This window comes from Chenopodium quinoa, unplaced genomic scaffold (genome assembly GCF_001683475.1).
Source record: "Chenopodium quinoa cultivar QQ74 unplaced genomic scaffold, ASM168347v1, whole genome shotgun sequence".
NCBI lineage: Eukaryota > Viridiplantae > Streptophyta > Magnoliopsida > Caryophyllales > Amaranthaceae > Chenopodium > Chenopodium quinoa.
In genome coordinates this window covers 5,314,821-5,336,845 of record NW_018744878.1, presented here as the reverse complement: position 1 = coordinate 5,336,845, position 22,025 = coordinate 5,314,821, and the positions used below count along the sequence as shown (strand labels likewise).

At 32.3% G+C, this 22,025-nt stretch overlaps 4 protein-coding genes across 4 annotated transcripts; 3 read left to right on the top strand and 1 right to left on the bottom strand.

Annotated features, from left to right (window-relative positions):
* The first annotated feature begins 2,296 nt into the window (after positions 1–2,296).
* Positions 2,297–5,212, top strand: LOC110705735 (probable galacturonosyltransferase 9). The gene is made up of 3 exons (XM_021883655.1): positions 2,297–2,464; positions 3,116–4,330; positions 4,499–5,212. Exons 1-3 carry the CDS (start codon positions 2,297–2,299, stop codon positions 4,772–4,774), a joined length of 1,659 nt encoding a protein of 552 aa, XP_021739347.1. The 3' UTR covers positions 4,775–5,212.
* A 4,099-nt stretch (positions 5,213–9,311) lies between these two features.
* On the bottom strand, positions 9,312–9,644 carry LOC110705271 (protein GLUTAMINE DUMPER 6-like). The gene has a single exon (XM_021883113.1). The coding sequence runs from the start codon at positions 9,642–9,644 to the stop codon at positions 9,312–9,314; it is 333 nt and encodes a 110-aa protein (XP_021738805.1).
* Positions 9,645–15,042: 5,398 nt separating this feature from the next.
* On the top strand, positions 15,043–17,203 carry LOC110705734. The gene is made up of 4 exons (XM_021883653.1): positions 15,043–15,295; positions 15,669–16,560; positions 16,649–16,795; positions 16,879–17,203. Exons 2-4 carry the CDS (start codon positions 16,459–16,461, stop codon positions 17,167–17,169), a joined length of 540 nt encoding a protein of 179 aa, XP_021739345.1. The 5' UTR covers positions 15,043–15,295; positions 15,669–16,458; the 3' UTR covers positions 17,170–17,203.
* LOC110705270 (F-box/LRR-repeat protein 25-like) lies at positions 15,248–16,187 on the top strand. The gene is made up of 2 exons (XM_021883111.1): positions 15,248–15,295; positions 15,669–16,187. Exons 1-2 carry the CDS (start codon positions 15,248–15,250, stop codon positions 16,185–16,187), a joined length of 567 nt encoding a protein of 188 aa, XP_021738803.1.
* Positions 17,204–22,025: the final 4,822 nt, after the last annotated feature.

Below are 22,025 nucleotides of genomic sequence, written 5' to 3'. Positions count from 1 at the left end.
AAATATCGCTGCTCAGTATCCCCAAATTAAACTTGTTTATTTGTTACACCCATCATTCCTAAAGTAGCAGTCATGTTTCTACAGCATGCTCCTTAGGAGAGGAGAATTCCCTAGAAAAACTCCGGCGCCTTTCCGACCGCCATTATCCAATTAAAGTTCACTCCACTAGCTAATTCTACTTAACTACTAGTCTCCATTCATCAGCAACAATTGACAAGTATATAAACAAATAAGTAGTTTGCTATAAAATTGAATGAACTCAAAATTGCACAAGTATAATACAGATACTAGAATCAAAATTCATAAAAACTACATCAGCGAACCTAAATTGCAAATGTAATTAAAAATCAATGAAATGTACGTAGTATATTAGTAACAATCAACCAAAATTTACTGAATTTTTACCAAATTCTTGAATTTCATGATGTGTTTTGAATAAATTATACAGAAATTTATGAATTATTTGAAAATGAAACCCTGGGATAAAAATGCAAATCATATGATATTAGAAGGAGAGAGATTTGATTACCTGCTGCAACGAGTAATGCAGATGTTTTGCTGAAAGAAGCTTCTTAAGGAAGGAGGGAAAGACAAAAACGATGATTTCACGGCTTTTATAGTTTCGAATGAAGGTCCCTTTGCCTTAAAAAAAATGATGATATTCCCTCTATCCCTTAATACGTACTCCGTGGTACAAAGCATCTTTTTTACGTGGTAAATAGAAAGAGGCTTTGTAGTGACGGGAGAATACGTTTTTTTTTTAAAATAGAAATGATACCGTATCTAGTACAAAAAAAAAATAAAAAAAAAAAGTTTTTTTAGGGGAAAAAACATCAATTCACTAATTAGTTCAATAATAGAACAAATATAATGGAGGCTAGAGAGTCAATAAATATAGTTTAGTAAAAAAAAATCAAGTGAAAATAAAGTGAAAAAATCCGGTCCAAAATAAAAAATAATTAAGTACTCTACTCAACAAACAAGAATGTCAATTTGGTCCTTAAGGACAAGAGTATTGAATTCTTCGTCCTCTTGGTGCAAAAGATTAGGTGGTGAATCCTTTAAGGATTGTTGAGCATCTTCTTCCCCTTGAAGATCCTTAGCATTTTCTAATATCAAAGAGGATGTATTTTACATCAGCTAAAACCTCATACAAGAGGATAAAAATATATTGAGGATATTCATGCTCTTAGACTTGCCACCAGATCAACCCAAGAGTGGTGGTCATTAAGTGCAATCCTTCATTATATATTGAGAATTACTACATGTCTACATGCATTTTCTTAATTGCATTATTGTAATCGGACACGTTTATCGATACACAAGTTTGACTGTATATATTTTAATTTTGTATTTATATGAGTATAAATATAAAATATTGATATTATCAAAATATATGGTAACTAACATATTCACGATATAATCAAACTTCAATTAGGTTACATGCCTAGAACGTATAGAGTTGACTGATTGCCCTAATTTTCCAACTTCAAACATTCTCTTTTTTTTTCCAAGCTCTTTAGACTTAATTAGTTATTATGTTATATCATCTTTAAACATTATTTCCATTAGTTTCATATGAAATTTTTTTTTTGTTATATTTTCACACAAGTAAAACGCTTATACACAGTATTATACTTTATAATAAATGTTTGACACTTAAATAAAAAATAACTATGTATTATGTTAAATTTTAATCTAAAAAATAAGTCAAATCAATTAAAGCATTGGGCTAAAATATATACTCGTACGTATTCAAGTATGAACCTTGGCCAACTCCCGAAAAAGCTCTACCTTTTAGATTGAAGTTCCATTAATAACGAGCCATCCAAATTTCACCCAAATTCGAATACAAAGTCCGATTAACCTCCTATTGATAAATCAAAATAACAACTTACAGTGTATTTATTAATTTACTCAATTCCATGGTAAACAAACAATTTACAAATCTACAAAATTAAAGAATTTAATCTTACATAAAACTAAAATCAAACAAAAATTACAGCAAAAAAACACAATAATCGATTACATAAAGTTTGCAACCACTACCGACATGGTAGATCGATAGAGAAAAATAATAAAAAAAATTCATCAAAAATTCCCCCAAAAAATTAAAAAAATCCTCTGTAAAACCACCGACCCAAACCCAAAATCTTCTTCATCTTCTTCACTCTCACTCTCATTTTACACTCAAATACACCTTTTCTCTGATCAATTGCAAAAACCCAGATTCTGAAATTCGAGTTTGGATCCTCCATTGAAAAGGGTATATTGAGATCTCTAAAGGAGTGCAACAATGGCGGTTGCTGGGAGAGGAGGAAGAGGTGGGTCCGGGTCGGGTTTGATGGGTATACGAAGCATAATGTCATACCCGATCTTCGTTTCCGTCATTTTCTCTCTCCTCTTCCTTGCTGCTCTTAAGCTTCTCTTCACTTCTCCTTCTTACCCATCTTCTTCAGATCCTGTATGTTTTCTTTACTCTTGTATTTTGCTATTGTTTTTGATTTGATGATTTATGATGCTGTTTTCGTTGAATTGCTTGTTTATTGATTTTATTAGCTCATTGAATTAGTTGGTTTTTGCTTTTTTCCATTTTTAGAATCAGATCTTTGTTAATGTTGATTTTTATTGTTAATTTAGGCAGTGTTATGGAGTGATTTTGATGGAAGAATAAGTAATTTAATTGAAATTGAGTTTCTTTTTCTTGTAATTAGTGTGTATGAGGGGGTTGTTGTTGTAAAGCAATTGTGGGTATTTGCTAAAATTGAACTCAGTATTAGTAGTAGAGAGTTAGCTTGTTCTGTGGTGTAGGAATTCGTGGGATTTTGTTGTAGAATGTGTATATAGGGAGATTCGGCGAAATAAATTGGATAGCTTTGTTAAGGGGAATGCTAGGATTTGTTTGATTGTGTTCTCTTCTTTAGTTTTGAAGGGATTAATGGTGGAGTGGAATTTTGATGTGAAAATGGTATTTAGCTGTGTAGGATAAGCACGTAATCTAGTTCGGTCTCGTCTTCTACATGTTTTACTATTGCGGCTAGATAAAGTGGTGGGATTTGTGTAGATTATGGAAATGAGAATTGGGTTTTTTATTATGATTTGGTGTCTGAAACAGGAATTGCCAACAACTGGGAATGCATATATTCATAGATCATTTCTAGCTTTGAAGTCAGATCCTCTGAAAACCAGGCTGGACTTGATTCATAAACAAGCCCATGATCATGTCATGCTTGTTAATGCATATGCTGCCTATGCACGAAAGCTGAAACTCGATAATTCTCGGCAGCTTAAGCTGTATGACGAACTGGCCCAGAATTTTACAGACATGATATCTAAACCTGCTTATCGTGCTGCTTTGTTTGAGACTGCAGGCACTGTGGATGAGGATGTCTTGAGGCAATTTGAGAAGGAAGTGAAGGATAAAGTGAAGGTCGCAAGGTTGATGATTGCTGAAGCTAAAGAGTCTTATGACAATCAGTTGAAGATTCAGAAATTAAAGGACACTATATTTGCAGTTCATGAGCAGTTTCTTAAAGCGAAAAAGAATGGTGCAATTGCAAGCTACATTGCTGCAAAATCTGTGCCTAAAAGTCTTCATTGTCTAGCTATGAGGCTTGTTGGAGAGAGAATCGCCCATCCAGAGAAGTATAAGGATGAAGAGCCGAAACCTGAATTTGAGGACCCAACCTTGTATCATTATGCGATATTCTCAGAGAATGTCATTGCTGTATCAGTTGTTGTGAATTCTGTGGTGAAGAATGCAAAAGAGCCATGGAAGCATGTTTTTCACGTGGTGACAGATAGGAAGATTGTTGCAGCAATGAAGGTTTGGTTCAAGATGAGACCTGCCACAGGAGGAGCCCATGTTGAAGTGAAAGCTGTGGAAGATTTCCAGTTTCTGAATCCATCATATGTGCCAATTCTTAGACAACTGGAATCAGCAAAGTCACAAACTCGTGACTCTGAAAATCAGGCAGAAAATGCTACTAAAGATACCAAGTACTTGTCGATGTTGAGTCATCTTCGATTTTACTTGCCTGAGATGTATCCTGATCTGCACCGTATCGTGCTTTTGGATGATGATGTTGTGGTTCAGAAAGATTTGACTGATTTATGGAACATTGACCTAGATAGTAAGGTGAATGGGGCTGTTGAGACATGCTTTGGGTCCTTCCATAGGTACTCACAGTACTTGAACTTCTCTCATCCTTTAATTAGGGAGAACTTTAACCCCAAAGCTTGTGCATGGGCTTATGGGATGAACATATTTGATCTAGATGCTTGGAGGCGTGAGAAATGCACTGAGCAGTACCATTACTGGCAGAACTTGGTATGATTATACCTCTCTTTTGAGCTTTGTGTATTTTGGTACTAAGGCTTTGTTGTTGTTGTTGTTGTTGTTGTTGACTTGTAGTTGTAGTATTCATATTTCTATGCTAATGTTCAAGTGTCTTGAGCTGGATCCTCTTTTGACTTCATTGCTCTTATTGTTTTCTAGAATGAAGACAATACCTTGTGGCAGCTAGGAACTCTTCCAGCTGGCCTGGCCACATTCTACTTGAAAACAAAGACATTGGACAAATCTTGGCACGTCCTTGGGCTTGGTTATAATCCAAGCGTGAGCATGGATGAGATTACTAATGCAGCAGTCATTCATTTTAGCGGGAGCATGAAGCCTTGGCTCGATATTGCAATGAATCAATACAAGGAGTTATGGAGCAAGTATGTGGATAATGACATGGAGTTTGTGCAGATGTGCAATTTTGGCCTGTAGATGATTACAATCCCTCTCTTTCAGAAATAAGGTAACTGGAAAGTGTTATATAGTCAAAGATTCATCTGAGTTACTCGTACATGTCAGTTCTGCTTGCAAGCCCCTCCGATAAGTTTAGTTATGCTAACTCCATTCTTTTTTTCACTCCATATTGGTCTTATATTATTATTTTCTTTTCTTGATCCCATTCCATCTTCCTTCAGCCACGAAGGTGCTACTGTTGGATGTACTAAAACACCCAGCTTGGGTAGTTTATATACAGATTTACAGAATGTATTTTTTTAGAGACACTATGTGACTGGATTTAGCAATATGTAGACAACATATTTGATAAATGGTCAAGATTACACGCTGTTAGCTCTACTTAGTTTGTATGTATAGTTGACTTGATGTATTGAAGTTGGTTTACAATGGTATTATTTTGGTTGCATTCATCTATGGCAAAGGAAGTTGTTTACTATTTGAGTAGCCCAAATTTCCACCCCTTTCTGTCCATTGGCAGAGCTAGGAAATCTGCTTGCTTTGACTTCTTTGTAGATAGATCCTAGGTATACCTCTTTCATGTCGGTGCAACAAGCATATCCCATCTTTCTGTTTCGCTTTTTTGTAGATAAAAAACTCCAAATGCCTACATGTGTCAGGAATCCTTCTAGCCTCTACCCTTGTTTATTGTCACGACTAGATAAAGTGGTGGCTGGTGGAGTGGTGGAATTTGTATAGATTATGGAAATTGGAATTGGGTTTTTGCTTGTGATTTGGTGGCTGAAACAGGAATTTCCAACAACTGGGAATGCATATATTCATAGGTCATTTGTATTCATCTGTGGTGAAGCCCATAATTTCCTTCCCTTTTGTCCATTTACAGAGCTAGAAATTCTGCTTGTTTTGCTTTCTTCGTAGAACTAGGTTATCGTCCTCTTTCATGGCGGTGCATAAGCTTATCCAATCTTTATGTTTCGGTTTTTTGTTGGTAAGAAAACCTAATACCTGCATGTGTCACAAGTGATTCTAGCCTCTGCCCTTGTTCGATTCTGAAGCTTATACATTTCTCCTTGGAAACTTGGTGTGGTATTTAGTACTCTTCGTATCAAAAAGCTTAGAAACGTAGATAGCCAAATTACCCAAATGATGGATGAGAGTAGTATTAGGCTTCGGAATTTCGGATAACCTGGGGATAGTCATAGTCTGTAGTCCAATCTCTATACTTAGTTCTAGAGATGGTATTTGTCCCTTTTTTTATACTTCGTATAACATTGATAAGCTCTTCAATTTTTAAGCTGTTTGAAAAGCTAAGTACATTTTCTTTGCTTCCTCTAATTTCACTGACTCTTACTAGCATATGGCATACCACACTATATTTCACTGACTCTTTTGATTTGAGAAAATCTTCTCGTACTATTGATGTCTTTAAAAATCATTAATCAGCATGGTTACTGCTTATAAAAGTTCTCTGTAGAAAGGATGCATATATAATCTACTGGGATTTGATTAAACTGGAAGAAAGTGACGAGCCTTGTTTGCAGCTGGAGTAGTGATGCTGGGAAGGAGTATGAATCTAGTGTTCTCTAGGATTTCTTCCTTCTTCTCAATAAAAGAAGTGATATGTTCACCCTTATTGTCTACTGTATTTGTTATTATTTATTTGTAGTGTGTCCAGATAACAGAAAAGAAGGGGCGAGAGTGATCGATCCATTTTCTTTTATCTGGATATGGATCGGGGGTAGAGAATTTGGGGGAATACGAGTTTCGAAATTCCTTCCCTTTAAGAAAGACTTGATGCTTCCAAAGTTTGAAAGAGGTAGAGTAAAAACACAAACCCATTTCTCCTCCCCTCCGCACCCTTCTATCTGCCTCCACTAGTGCTATCCAAACACTTCCATCAGAGGCAACTACCGCCAGTCCACAACCACCTGGTGTTAAATTAGGTTAATTAGCCTGCTACAGCTAGGTTGAGGGAGATTACATAAGCTTAGTACTGTATCTAGAGTTTTTTCCTGATAGAGTATTCATCGTCTATCATTGTATATTTCCATGTTTTTTTTTTCTTTTCTCGTTTGGTTAGATATATCACCTAAAGAATATTCTGAAGTTTCTATCTCCTCTAAACTAGTCTCGTTTCAATCATCGTTCAAGGTTATGCACATCTGATAATAACTTGTCCTGAAACAAAACATCCGGAAGGATCTGCATAAGTTCCATGTTGTTGCTGAACCTTCCTTGTCAAATGACATTTAGTTAGTTCTCCATCCTACAAAGTGACTTGCATGTGATTGTTTAAACTAAAGAGAGTTGTCATGTTAACTGTACAGAAGAATATGAGAATATACTTGAGGCATTTAAATCACCCTTTTGCTTTATATAAATCTCTGACTATGATTAGGGGTTTGAATTGCTAGCATTTTATTTATACTGTTATCATAGTCTAGTGACTACTGAGTACTGTGACTAGTGAGTGGTGACTTTTTTCAATCTCATTTTCCTAAAGATCTAAGGTCCAAGTGAATTGTATTTGCGTAGTTGTTCATGACTAATAACTTAATAAGATAAGTGAAATCCAGTCGAGAAGAACACTGAACACTAACTGTTATTAGAAATGGGTACATGTTAATTAACACGGAGTACATGTATAAGGGCATGTTATGATTTACTGAACTGAGAAATGAACTGAACTGAATAGAGCTAGAATGAATTGTTTATGAGAGAAGAAAATTAGGAACTGAACTAAACTAATTGGAGTTGAACTGAAATTAAGCTGAATAGAAGAGGCCCTAACTTGGCATGTGTAGGATTGTAGGAGTAAGATGCGTGTGCCACAAATACGTTTATGTATACTTTTGATACATAGACATCACTCTTTATTTTTGACGGGTATCATCAAATTAATATATGTAAATAATGTAAAAGTCAAAGCAAAACTATTAAAATTTTCTTTAAAAAAAAAAAAACTATTAAAATTAAAAAAAAAATAATTAAAAATAAATAAATAAAATCAAGCAAGTGCTATGTTTAAGCAACTTGGGTAGTTGGTGACTTGGTGCATGCTAATTTTGGCTTTTATGCTGCCGCTTCTAACATCCAATACCTTTTCTACTGCAATTTCTGATGCAACTATTTTGGTCATCAAAATTGTTTTTTACTGCTATATGAATTTTATATGATTCACAAGTTTAAATTATGCATTAATGCCTTCTGTCAAAAAAAAAAAAAAAAAAATGCATTAATGCCTAAATTACTTACGAGTATTTTATTAGATATGAAGGGTAGTAAATGTAATGCTTATCAAAAGTTACTTTATTAATAATACATGAAATAGAGAATATCCGTAGCATAATTTAATCCAGTGGGAGCACAATGAATTTTCCCCTTCTTACCACCCACAGATGTCTCCTTTCTTCAACAGTACTCTATTTGTTTCTTTTGTCCTTTTCATCCACCTTTTACGATTTTCATTTTCGAGTTGCTGCATCCCACATTCCCACTACAAACATTTAAAAAGTCTTATTCCAGATGTATGAGTCGACCTTACAATAATTTACGGATTAATAACTAATTTTGAAATAATTTTGGAATTCTGTAATTTATTGTGATCTTAGAGTTGTTAGTTGTTACTCTCAAATAAATTATGCCATCCATATATATATGTATAATAAACAAAAATTACTCTAATCTTATTACAATAAGTTATTGTAAGTCCGAAATATATGAAATTTGTTCAATATAAAACTTTTGAGATAATATAAGCTATTAGAAATTGTGCAACTTTTGATGGTTTTATTTCCTTTTATAATAATCATATCTATATATAATTCAAGGGCTGGCGTTTAGTTTATCATAAGAACCTTTGTCAAAAAAGGAATGACCAGGAATTTCAGTCTAAAGTTACTTAACATGTTCATTGTTTAATACAAGTATTGCTTCTCTCAATCTCTCTAGAATGATGACATAATGTCGAAGGATTCCACTCATTAAATTAGCCTTTTTTTAGTTTAGAGACGGAAAAATAATATGTTATGTATGTTGTTCAATTTATCACGTCATTTATGATCTTGACCAAATAAGTAAAGCGAGAAATTGACAAATAGGTGATGCATGTGTGTTTACTAATATAATCACCATCTTCCTCTTAAATTAATTTGGGTATCCTGCTAATCATATTATGGTGTACTTGCGTCTAAAAGTTCTGTTCAGAATTCATACCCCCTTTTCTTTTTATTTACCAACAATATTTTTGTTCCTTAGATTATTAGTCATTTAGAGCATTTTCTGGATTAGATAAATTGTGTATTCATGAAAATACTTCAGAGTGTACGGACCACTTTGTATTGAACTAGTAACGTGACAATTAATTAGATGCTACGAGTAATTACGTACGAGTGTAAAAAAGTTATGAGCCATATCATTCTAAATCAAGTAGCAAGAAAGTTTAGTAATGGTTCATAAAAAAAACCAGTACTAGTATTACATAAAATGGGTATTTCACCTTTTAAAAAAATCTAGCTAATCTAAAACAACATGAATGTAATTAACGTCTAAGAGCTTAGACGGGAGAATCACATCTACAAATGTGGTTAGAAGAAACAGCATGTATTTGTGTTGGTGCAGCTAAAAAGGTAGGCTTCTCATCTCCAGCCATGATCACAACAAATTTGGGCTTCGTATCGAGCTCGGTGCTTGATTGAACCCCGGCCGTTTCCCATCCGACCGGCTCCCCATCGAACAAGGTCGAGGGTGAGACCGGCCGCTTTCGGTACGAACAAGCAAGCATAAGCAATGCAGTTGCAATAAGCCCCATGAGTAGCACCACTGCACAAAAGAGGTAGGGTGTTGGAGAGTTCCATCTCCACTCAGAAGTAGTGTTTGTTTCTCTCATTGTATTTGTGTTTGTTTGTGTTTGTGTTTGTTTTTGTCTTTGTTTTTGTTTGGTGTGTTTTGAGGAGGTTACTAAAGGGTGTGTGTATTTATAGCTGTCAAATACTTATGTTTCAAAAAAAATATTTGGCATGGTATTGTGTAATTACTAAAATGACCTTATTGAAGGAAGATACTTAGTTAAGCTTTCTAGATACTTTGTGTATTCTATGGTTTTGGCCTTTTGAGAAAAAGGGGCACTAGAAAAGTGGCCTGTGTTCATTAAATAATGTCAATAGTTAATAAAACCTATGATTATATAAATAATATAATCACAAATTAATTACAACTTGATGAATAGCTTAGTGTAGTATTCCATACACAATGATTCATATTGGAGTATATAGAACAGTAAAATTTGTTCGAATTAATTATCAACTCATTAATTATGAACAAAAAGAGTATATAAGATGTAAGTTATGCCTTTTTAAAATGTTCGTTGAGATGTGTCTGAAATAGAGAGAATATAGATATTAGTATATATCACGAAAAAAATGTTACTTATCGTTATAAAAGCACATGATTTATCATCGGAAAACACGAGTATATGACATAAGTACTTCATTTGGGAGCTCAATTTGATGGGGACAATTCAATGTTGCATGATACGTATGGTAATACTAGCTTAGGTTAGTACTGCGCACATTATTGAAATAGACCTCCCTCCACTTTCTTGCCACATAAAGTTCTTCCTTTGAGAACAAACTATGTTTCAGGTGGAATTTTATTCCTTCTTAATACTTTGTTATAAAACAATATAAATGGCTAATAGAAAATGATAATAATATCTTACACTTTCGGATTGATTTAATATTAGCGGAAGAACACGAACCAATTATATACTATTTTGTATGTGTTTGTGAATTGTGACAAACTTGTATAATTATGAGGAAAGAGGTGATGAGAGGTTTGAGGACAAAAATATGTTGGCTTTGATTTTATGTAATTGTTTAATGAAAGTTGATTAATATATTATTCACTACAACCAAGCTATAAATAGATTTGCCTATTTTGATAGCTTAACTAAGCTTTATTATTTTCTGGATTATTAAAAAAAAACTATAAATAATTCACACAAAAAGTAATCTTATTTGTACAAGTTACCTAAGATGATTATAGATTTATAGGATTATTGACAACTATATATAAAGTTGTAAATAAGGGGCCTTAGCACATTAAGGTGTCAAGTGGAGGCAAACAACATAGCAATAAGATGTCGTTTTACCCTTTCTAATTATTTGTAGTTAATTTGTGTATTCTGCCGGTCGAGTAGCTGCCGGTACATCCTGGTCGGGAGTCGGTCCCACAGGTGGCCGATCATCGGTTGCTTTTATAAAATAAAAAAAAAAAAAAAAAAAAAAAGGTGTCGAGTGAATATCAAGGGCAAACAATAATTAATCAGTAACGTACATCATCGTCATAACTCATAAGCTAAGAGATGAATTATCATCCTTATGCAGTTATGCATGTGAGGTCTAGATCAGATTAAGATGATTTAATGTCGAAAACTCATCTATTTTATAATGTCTAAACTTGTCTTCTCCTCTATTCAACTGAATGTGTTCGTACTTAAAGTTATTTTTATTCATTCAAAATAAACACTAATAACTCTACCACAATGATTAGTGTGTATATTAATAGTTTGTCCATACATTTTATTTGTGACACCACAAAATCTCATGCATTATTTAGTTATAATTTTGTCCATACAAACATACGGGAAAAACTTATAAAGGCTATGGTTTACCCATGTATGTGCTCATCAACACCAAACTGAATAAACTTTGTGTGATGGTTAGCAACAAAATTGTCCTCCCACTTTACATGAAACTAGAAAAAAAAAAAAAAAATACGGCACATTACGTATAATACTATAACATCATGTAGAGCAGAGTCTAAATCAGTTAAAAGTAAATTAATTATACTTCCTCCGCCCACAATTATGTGCAACAAATGGGGTATTATTTGTGAGATATAAAATATTCCTTTGTTGCACATAATTATGGGCGGAGGGAGTATTTTTTTATTGTCTCCACTACAAATAAATTCAAGTTTAAAAAAAAATAATATATAAGTTTTTTCATTTAAACTAACTTCATATTAATTGACCGTTATTACTTAAATATCTTATTATTATGAATTCGTGCATTACACAAGGCAAAAACTAGTACTGTAAAAAATATATAACCTTAAAAGACGCATTTTGGGAAGATACCCTCTATAACATGGTAGTTAAGATATTAGTAGAAGACCCTCCAATCCTATAAATTAAAAATAAATAAATAAAAAAAAGGACCCTCGCTCCATCATTAAGATGATTATCGTTGTGGAATTTCATATAATAAAAATGTGAAAATGAAAGTGTATATATATCATATAACTAACATATAAAGCTAAAACTTTTAGCCAATTCACAAGGCAGCGACACTTGGCGAAGGCATTCTAACTTTTCGCCAAGTGTCGCGCCACGTTGGATAGGTTCAAATAGACTTCGTAAGATAAAAAAGTTAGTTTATAATTCTATTTTGAATCAAATTTGGATAGAATTTTAGGATAAAATTGTTAGTTTAGAGTTTTATTTTTGATAAAATAAAATTTGAGTGTCGCGCCACGTTGGATAAATTTAAATAAACTTCATAAACAACCCGAGCATCGCAGGGGCACAAAACTAGTATATATATGTTTTTGTGTTAAATGTGCACTTTGTACAGGTGAATTGTGAGCCGTTGGATTCATTTGTACGATTAAGATTGCTTCTCATTCTTCTCATTTTGAAATCCTTCACATTGGATCTCAACCATATATAAATATATATATATATATATATATATATATATATATATATATTATTTTTTTTAATAGAAAAAATATTTCATTAATTAAAAGTCATACGACATCTACAATAGAGATTCGACGTTAACAAATACATAAGATATTGAATCAAATAGAATTTTCCTTCATAAAAACTACGATCGTCGAGTAGATCTTGCACTGCGGAGCATCTCCCGCTTATATCGCTGAAAATTACAGCCTTGTTGGAGAGACAATCTAACGATCCTTTGTAGCTGTGAGGATGTTTTCCTTCTGATTTATCTGTTCGTATTCGAAACTTGATAACTTTTTCACCAACGAAATAATTTCACGACAATCCATTAGATCTGCTACCATGGATTCAAAACTAAGAAATTTCTCCCTCGAAAAGAGGAGATAAACCTTGTCTTTCGAAGGAGGTCGAAAAACCCTTGTCTTTCGAAGGAGATCGGAAACCCTTTCTTTCGAGGGAGAAAAGTTCCTCCCAAAAGGAGGAAGCATTATTATAAACCTAAAAAAACAATAAAGAAACAAGGATGGGGGTTTTCCATTGATTAAAATCGATGGAAGCCCCTTCAAAATTCAACAATGGAGGCTAGGGTTTTGGAGAGAGAAAGGAGGAAAAAAGAGGAGAGTATATTTTGTAAGAAAATTATATATATATATATATATAGTGCCATTCAAAATAAAATAAAAAAAAAATGCTCAATCATCACTTAAGAAAGACCTCCTAGCTCGACTTCTGCCTCTGTATGATTCACTCTTGTCTAGTCTTGTTCATTGAACGTCTTTCATAGCTCGATCTCAGTAATAGAAATGAGAAGAGTTTCGCTACTCCCATTTTAAATGTAATTTCCCCTAGCGTAGGAGGCATCCCTGAAGGACAACGGCAACAGTGTGGTTCTAGGAGCTTCCGTTAGATTGAGGTATTTAGGGTGGCGGGGACTTTGGCTGCCTTGTTTCGGGTGAAAAGAAGAGGGTAGTAGGCTTAGTAGGGTTTGAAGCGGTATGTTTCAACCAATTAAATTATAAGCCTTGGCCTATTTCTTTGTTCACTAAAAATAATTTTAGTGAAGCAAAAATAAGGTGAAGTGAACAAATGACGATGCCTTAGACAAGATATAAATTTTATATCTCTTACCTACAACGAATTAAAAAAGATTCTACATGACTAAGTTATTAAATATATATATATATATATATATATATATATATATATATATATATATATATCTTTTAGATTATTGGAAACTAGTTTAAATCCCGTGCAATGCACGGTTTTTACTTAGCATATTTATAAATTATAATGTTAATTTAACAATAATTAAAAATAATAAAAATCAATATTTTTAATTGAAACAATACTTGATTTTCTTTTCCATTGAATTTTATATTATAGGGTTTTATATAAAAATCAAAAGTTATTTAAAAAAGAAGAAGCAATATTTAATGATTATAGGGTTTTATATAAGATTAAAATGTTATGTTAATTATAACCCGTGAAATGTACTTATGTACCCCATATATCCCTATTTTGTTGGCATGTTTTGATTGACACAATGTTTTATAGCATACTTTGACGGTATAATGTTTTATACAAATTTAATTGAATATTTTTTTTGTGACAATTAATAATCAAGGTTTTTTAATTTTTATTTTATAGTTATTGAATTGTAGTGTTATTTTTATAAATAAATCAACAATTCTAAAAAAAAATATAAATAATAAATAAAAGGAAATGTAACAATTCCGGTTGGAGCAAAAAAATCTTTCAAAGGAAAAAAAATATATGATGTAGAATGATATGAACTATGGAAAACTGGAGTTTTACATTATTCCAATATTCCTTATACTACCTTATATGTAGTATATGTTTGTTTGATATAGAAAAATACCTATTATAAAGTAAGGTGAAGTGAACGACGATGCCTTAGACAAGATATAAATTTTATATCTATTACCTACAACGAATTAAAAAAAATTCTACATGACTAAGTTATTAAAAAAAAAATATATATATCTTTTAGATTATTGGAAATTTATATCCCATACTCATACTTCTATAGTCAAAGTAATTAAAATTTGACCCAAATATTGCGCAGGAACGAAGGGGTTGTATTGATTTATTTTATTTTTAACGAGAATTTTTGGTAGTTTATTGATTTTAGGAAAATATCCTTAAAAAAGGAAACTAATTATATGATTTACTCCAAAGTAACTAGTTATATGTTTCCTAATACTCGTACAAGTAGTTTTTTTATCTTGTTACGAAGTACTTGTATTAGTTTATTATACAACTAGATGAAGCCCGTGCGAGTTTGTTTGAATTTTTAAAAATAATTTTTTTATACATATATTTATGTGCTAAATTTTTTTATATATTTAGATAAAATTCTTAATATGAAAAGATAATATTTTATATTTAATTAATTTAAATTGGAAAATCTCATTCGCCAATTTTGCTTACGTGACATATGAAAATTAGATCCTATGTGGCTCTCTAGAAACTCGGGAAAAAACTCTCTTTTATATATATAATATTAGATTATATTGGTTTCCTGTGTATCATGTTTTCGGAAGTTCAATTCTATTCTTTACAAAAAAAAAAAAAAAAAAAAAAAAAAAAAAAGTTCAATTCAATTGACAAAAATTCAAGTAACCTTAATTCAATTCAAGTTCTTTTTTATTTCATTATCAGTTCTTCAGCATTAATTTACTGATCGGGATCGAAGATTTTGTATACAATCGAAAGCCATGGCCAACTCAAGTGTTCTGGGTCATCCTCTATTTCGTAATTTAAAGGTTAGTTTAGCTAATTTTTTAACAACAAAGCTGATAGAATTTTGTGCTTTGAATCTAATTTATCGTATTATGGTTTAATTTTTGTGTTTTTGCTAGAAACAAAATCGAGGGTTGCCCAAAAAATAAAATAAAAAAAATAAAATAAAATCGAGGGTTATGGTTAAATTTGTAAGCTTTGCAACATATGTCAATTTAGGGTAACATTTGATGGTATTATGGTTATAATTTTATGTTTTGCAACAAATAAAATGATAGTATTATGATTAAAGTTTTGTTCTTGGCAACAAACAAAACTGATGGTATTATGATTAAATTTTTGTGCTTTGCAACATTATTGATGTTTTTTTTTTTCAATTGTGTTGGGATTATACAGAAATTGAAAAGAATTGAAGAGAAAGATCGGATTAGTGAATTGTCAGATGAACTCCTGTCAAATATTGTGGCAAGATTAACATTGAAGGAAGCAATAGCAACTAGCATCCTTTCAAAGAGATGGACTAATGTTTGGGTATCATACCCTTTTCTTGACTTTGGTTTTCTTCAGATAAATTATTACCCTGAAGTACTTGTACATAGAGTCAACAACGTTTTAGAGAAATTTGATGGTGGAAAGTTAGATAAATTCAGGATTGTGCACCCAATGTCTGAGAGATTTAAGTCTCATATCGATGAATGGATTGCCTTTGCAACTCGAAATCGTGTTTCTGAGCTTGAACTCAACTTTGGGAGTTGGCGTAGACATGAAGGTTTTAACAATTATTATGTTCCTCTCCATGTGTTTGCTCGAGAGGATATGATGATATCAAATCGTTCCTCTCCCAATGTTAGAAGCTTTGTGTCTTTAACAGATCTCCGTCTTACGGCTGTAAACCTTTCAGACCCAAGTATTTGACATAATTTTATACAATTGTTCCTCTCTAGAAAATTTTTATTTGAGGAATAATCGTGGGCTAGTTAATGCTAAGAATACAGCTCCTCACCTAAAGCTTAAATCACTGAAGCTGTACGATTGTTTTGACTTAAAGAAATTGGAACTTTTGGCTCCAAATCTTGTATCATTCAATTATGAAGGAGATTATAAGAAAAGATTATGTACTAGTATTAAGGATGCTCCACAGCTTGCATCCCTGAGACTATCAGTTGAAACTGGTTTTGAATCAGATATGCACCCGATATTTCCTAGAGGAAAAAACTTTATTTTCAACCAGTTCTCCTCTTATCTACCTAAGCTGGAATCTATGGTTGTCTCAGTTGCTCTTTTTGAGGTAAGCAGAAGCAAAGTCATTGAGCGTACTGATTTTTTCTTATCTTTTGGCTGATTTTTCATGACGGATATGTTTGTCATCTGTGCAGGATATGAGTAATTTCATGGAACTTTGTGTATTTAGCAATCTAAAAACTCTGGTGTTGGATGCAAATTCATCTTCAATACGACTATGCTGCCAAGTAGCGGCTTTTATAATCAGTGCATCCCCATACTTGGAGCTACTTGAGCTAAATGTAACTACTTCTTTCACATGTCAATCTGAATTCCCCTATTCCTGGTCCTAATTGATTTTATTTTTTCTTTGTGTGGCTTGTAGCTTTCATCAACAAAAGCTTCTCTCAAGAAAATGGAAGCACTAGAATTGCCGTCTATGTCTCCACATAAGAACCTTAAAGAGGTCAAGTTGTCTGGCTTTAGAGCCGATGTATATATCGTAGACTTTCTTGCCAGTCTTGTTGAATGTACCGATTCTCTCCTGAAGATTAATCTCAGTGCATATGCTACTCATAGGTCTGGAGATGATTTGTTTGTGGAAAATTGCAAGATATGTGTGCAGGAACTCAGGAAAATATTGTATACAAATGTCCAGCTGATATTTCATGATTAGTAGTGGCTGAATTGTACATTTTTTTATTTTATTATTATTATTATTATTATTATTATTATTATTATTATTATTATTACTATTATATCTCAAAAACAAAAGTCATACAACCTACAATAAATTAGTGGGAAGCCGAGATACAATCTGGGCCCCCACTCCTCTAGCTATAGCAAATCCTACCCTAGTGAAGATATGAGCTGCAGCACGAGCCCCAATGTCTTGCGTCGTCGAGAACCTTTGAATGTATTATTATTAATTAACTAAAATGTAAAGATACTGTAAATTTAGGCAGTTTTTTGTGTTTTTTGCTTATAGAATTATGTAATCAGCCAGTGCCAAAATTGTGTCAATAATTACCTTTTTATATAGAGTTTTATGCCATTTTCAAAATATCTAAAAGTTTGAACTGAACTTTTAGATAAAGACACAAGGACAACATAATATAATTAGCAAAACACCCTTGTTATGTCCCAAATTATATTAAGGATGCAATAATGTAATTATTAAAAAACAAATTACGTACAATTTGTATACTCCTTTTTCTCTCTCATCAAAGCTTGAAGGTGGGATTACAATGGAGACTAAGGGCATGTTCTCATTAACTGAACTAAGCTGAGCTGAACTGAATTGAGCCAAGCTGAGCTGAACTGAGCTGAACTGAACTGAAATGAAATGAATATTTTATAAGAGAAGGAAATTAGGAGCTGAACTGAGCTGAGCTGAACTGAACTGAAGTGAAGTGAGCTGAACTGAACTGAATTTCATCGTAAGAGAACAGGCCCTAAAAATTGAAGATCAACGATTTCTCTCTCCTCTTCTTCAGTGCTAATTTAACAATTGAGCAAAATCTTAGTTGCTCATTTGTCAAATGAGCAAATACTTAATTGCTAATTTAACAAATGAACAAAAACTTAGAGCCTGTTCTCATACGATAATTTTCAGTTCAGTTTAGTCAATGAGAACAGACCCTTAGTTGCTCATTTGTCAAATGAGCAAATAGTTAGTTGCTCATTTGTCAAATTAAATGAGCAAATATTTCTTTAATCAACAAGCATTTCTTTGCTCATTTGTGAAATGAACAACCATTAGTTTGTTCATTTGTCAAATAATCAAATAATTAGTTACTCATATGTAAAACAAGCAAACATTTCTTTGATCATTTTTTAATTTGGAAAATAAGCAATTAATTTTTTTATCATTTAACAAATAATTAAATAGTTAAGCAAATAGTTAGTTGCTCATTTGTCAAATGAGCAAATACTTAATTGTTAATATCATAAATAAGCATAACGTAGTTGCGTTGTTGCTCATTTGTCAAATGAGCAAAGATTTCATTAATAATTCATAAAATTATAAGCATTTCTTTGTTCATTTGTCAAATAAGCAAATAATTAGTTACTCATTTGTAAATTAAATAAGTAAACATTTCTTTAAACATTTGAAAAATGAGAATTTTTTTGTTTATTTAGCAAATGAGCAAATAGTTAGTTGCTAATTTAATAAATGAGCAAAGATTTTTTTAATAATTCATTAAATCAAAAGCATTTCTTTTCTCATTTGTGAAATGAGCAACCATTATTGCTTATTTGCCAAATAAGCAAAGAATTAGTTACTCATTTGTAAAATAAGCAAACGTTTCTTGATCATTTGAAAAATGAGCAATCAATTTTTTGCTCATTTAGCAAATGAGCAAATAATTAGTAAATACTTAGTTGCTAATTTGATAAATGAGCAAATTTGTTAAATTAGCTACCATTTCGAACAGAAATTGAATCGAAAATCGCCAAAACTGCGAAAAAAATTGATTAAAACCTTAATTACTGAAGAATTCAATTAACGAAAACCTTAAATAATTAATGAAAATCAAATTAAAATTAACGAAAATCACCAAAGAATCAATGAAGTTTGAAGAAGAATTGATGAAGAATCAAAGCAAATAGCAGTAAGAAAGGGAGCAGAGTATTTAAAAACGGAGGGAACATTTGATAGCTATAAATACACACCCTTTGTACCTCCTCAAAACACACCAAACAAAAACAAACACAAATAAAATGAGAGAAACAAACACAAGTACTTCTGTGTGGAGATGGAACTCTCCAACACCCTACCTCTTTTGTGCAATGGTTGAATGGTTCTGCTTATGGGTCTTTTTGCAACTGCATTGCTTATGCTTGCTTGTTCGGTTCGAAAGCGGCCGGTTTCCCCCTCGACCTTGCCAACCAATTCGCTGCTCTATTGCTTTCTCTGAATATATGTGCGACCTTAACTTGCCAGACCATCGATCGTCATTGAGTAGCTTAAGGAATTGCCGTATGTTTTAGGAAAGTAAGGAACAATAATAGGCGGAAAGTTGATGCTTAATAATGTGCTTAATCATACTGAATTTGTATTGAACACTATACTTAGCCTTGAAAATATATACTAGTATTTATTTATATAAATATCAGTTGTTTATATTCATATTCTCCATACTAGACTGTATACGTAGTAGTGCATTTGTTTATTTAATTAAGGTAAGATGGATAACTTAATTGAATCTCATTCGACAAATAGAGATCTTACATTATATATTAGTAGTTAGATTTGTACTGGTTTGAATCAGACATTCGATAAATAGTTTTTGGAGAGATGGACAATTCGATGTCAACCTCTTCATATATTCGTCGCCATTAAACTCTACTCTACTAAGGTGGATGACTTTAATACTCTGGATTATCATCTATTTTCACACCCCTTAATTTCAAAATCGTAAGCCTCTTGCCACAAATCAACTCTAGAAACCTATAACTTTGAGATCGAGCCAAAGAAAAATTTAGATCAACTTCAAAATATTCACGTGCGTTTCTATGCATCATTTAACTATGACTCGTAGTTTTCAATATCATCATCGCAAGAAAATTCGCAATGAAAACGTTGTATATAAGAGATATCGTTTTCAACTAAAACCTTGGTCACAAAATTATTGCAACAAATTTTCACCTTGTTATACAATGAAGGCGCTGATGTATGATAATATTCTGCTATCTCATTAAATTCAAGTATAGAGAATTGAGCCATACTTTCTTCCATCTTTTTGACAATACACAAGTCACAAAATTATTGTATCGGAATTGTTTATTAATTCATTAACTTCATCAGTCATACCGCCGGAAAGATAAAAATTTGCATTCGTTAGCAAAGGTAGATCATCAATTATATAATATGTTATTGCATCTTCAATACTAAGGTATTCAAGATTTGGTGCTTTAATACTAACACGAAGGGGTATGTGTACTAATCAGATTTGCGATATCAATGTATTTCTAACAACATTAACGTCAATAACTCCACATACAATGTATGATTCAAACCACTACATTGTCCGATAAATAGTTCTTGGAGAGATGGACAATTCGATGTCAACCTCTTCATATATTCGTCGCCATTAAACTCTACTCTATTAATGTGGATGATTCAATGGCTCTATAGATTAAAAGAATCTGGAGTATCATCTATTTTCACACCCCTTAATTTCAAAATTTTGATTCATTATTTGTACCTTTGTTAAATTAATTTTATATTCGCACACAATGATAAAACAGTACTCCGTATTAGTTGTATATAGATGGCCAAATTAATCCATCCATAAATGAGTATAAAGCCATTAGAAAACCAATTACCAATAGTTTTCCATTGGTATATATTCTAGGAATTAAAGAGAAGAATCGAATGTTGTGTACAATAATCTATTTTCAATTAAATTGTTTTGCAACAAAATTTCAGACTGTAAGAGTAAGAGGGCTATCAAAAACGTAATTAATCGACAAGAAAGAGTTATTAAGAAAATAACACCCAAGTTACAAAAAACCCTACAAGTTAGTTTAGTGAGTATGGAAATGTATGTTGAATGACAAAGTTTGTGGATGGGTGTAAATGAAGTACACTCCAACTATTTATAAGTGTTTGGAGTGGGTGGATTATATGACGGTGATAGCAAGAACTTTCTAGATAAAATTGCAAGTGGACTATTTCTAGAGAAATCAAGGTGGTTGATCACTTGATCATCACCGATATATCTATATGAAGGTGGGCTTCTCAAGAACTGGACCATATGTCTGATACCCAACACAGACTACAATACAACAAATGTACAAAAAGTACTAAATTCAAGACAAAATTACAACCGCAACCAAAGGGCTGAGAAAAATAAACTACAAAAGTGCCCTTGTTTAAGATGATGGTGGGATAACTTCAAACTTCAAAGTGCTCTAGTGATTCAAATTAAAAAAAAAAAAAAAAAAAAAAAAAAAAAAAAATTACTTTGAGAAACTTGATAATAAGTGTTGTTCTTTTAACAAACATTTCAATACACTTTTCCACTGTGAAGGGGTACTCTGGGCAGTGACAAAGATAAAAAAAAATGTGCCTGATGTTTCATATAAAACACCTTTGGCAACTCAAAATCAGTCATCAGGTATATTATTTCGAGCATTATATATTTACTATATACAGAGTATTATTGACACTAATTATAACATGAGTTTTTGATTTTAATCCAGTGCAAATAACACTTCGTAATGCTGCAAATCTTGCAACCCAACAGAAGAACGGGTATACAAATACAAAGTGTGTTTTAATGGTATATTGCATCCCTTATAATCTAATTCATTAGTGTGTAAATTTTTTGAGTATTTTTATAAATGCAGGAAAGAGAGGATGGTCTTCAGAAACTCCTTAAACGTAGTACAAAAGGGGAAAAATTACATGCTTTAAGATGGGCCACTCCACAGGAGGAATTAATTGCAAGGATGACTACATTAAGTCTTTGCTTCGCCGAAATGAACATGAGCCTATCTCAAAGGGCCATACATGATAGTAGA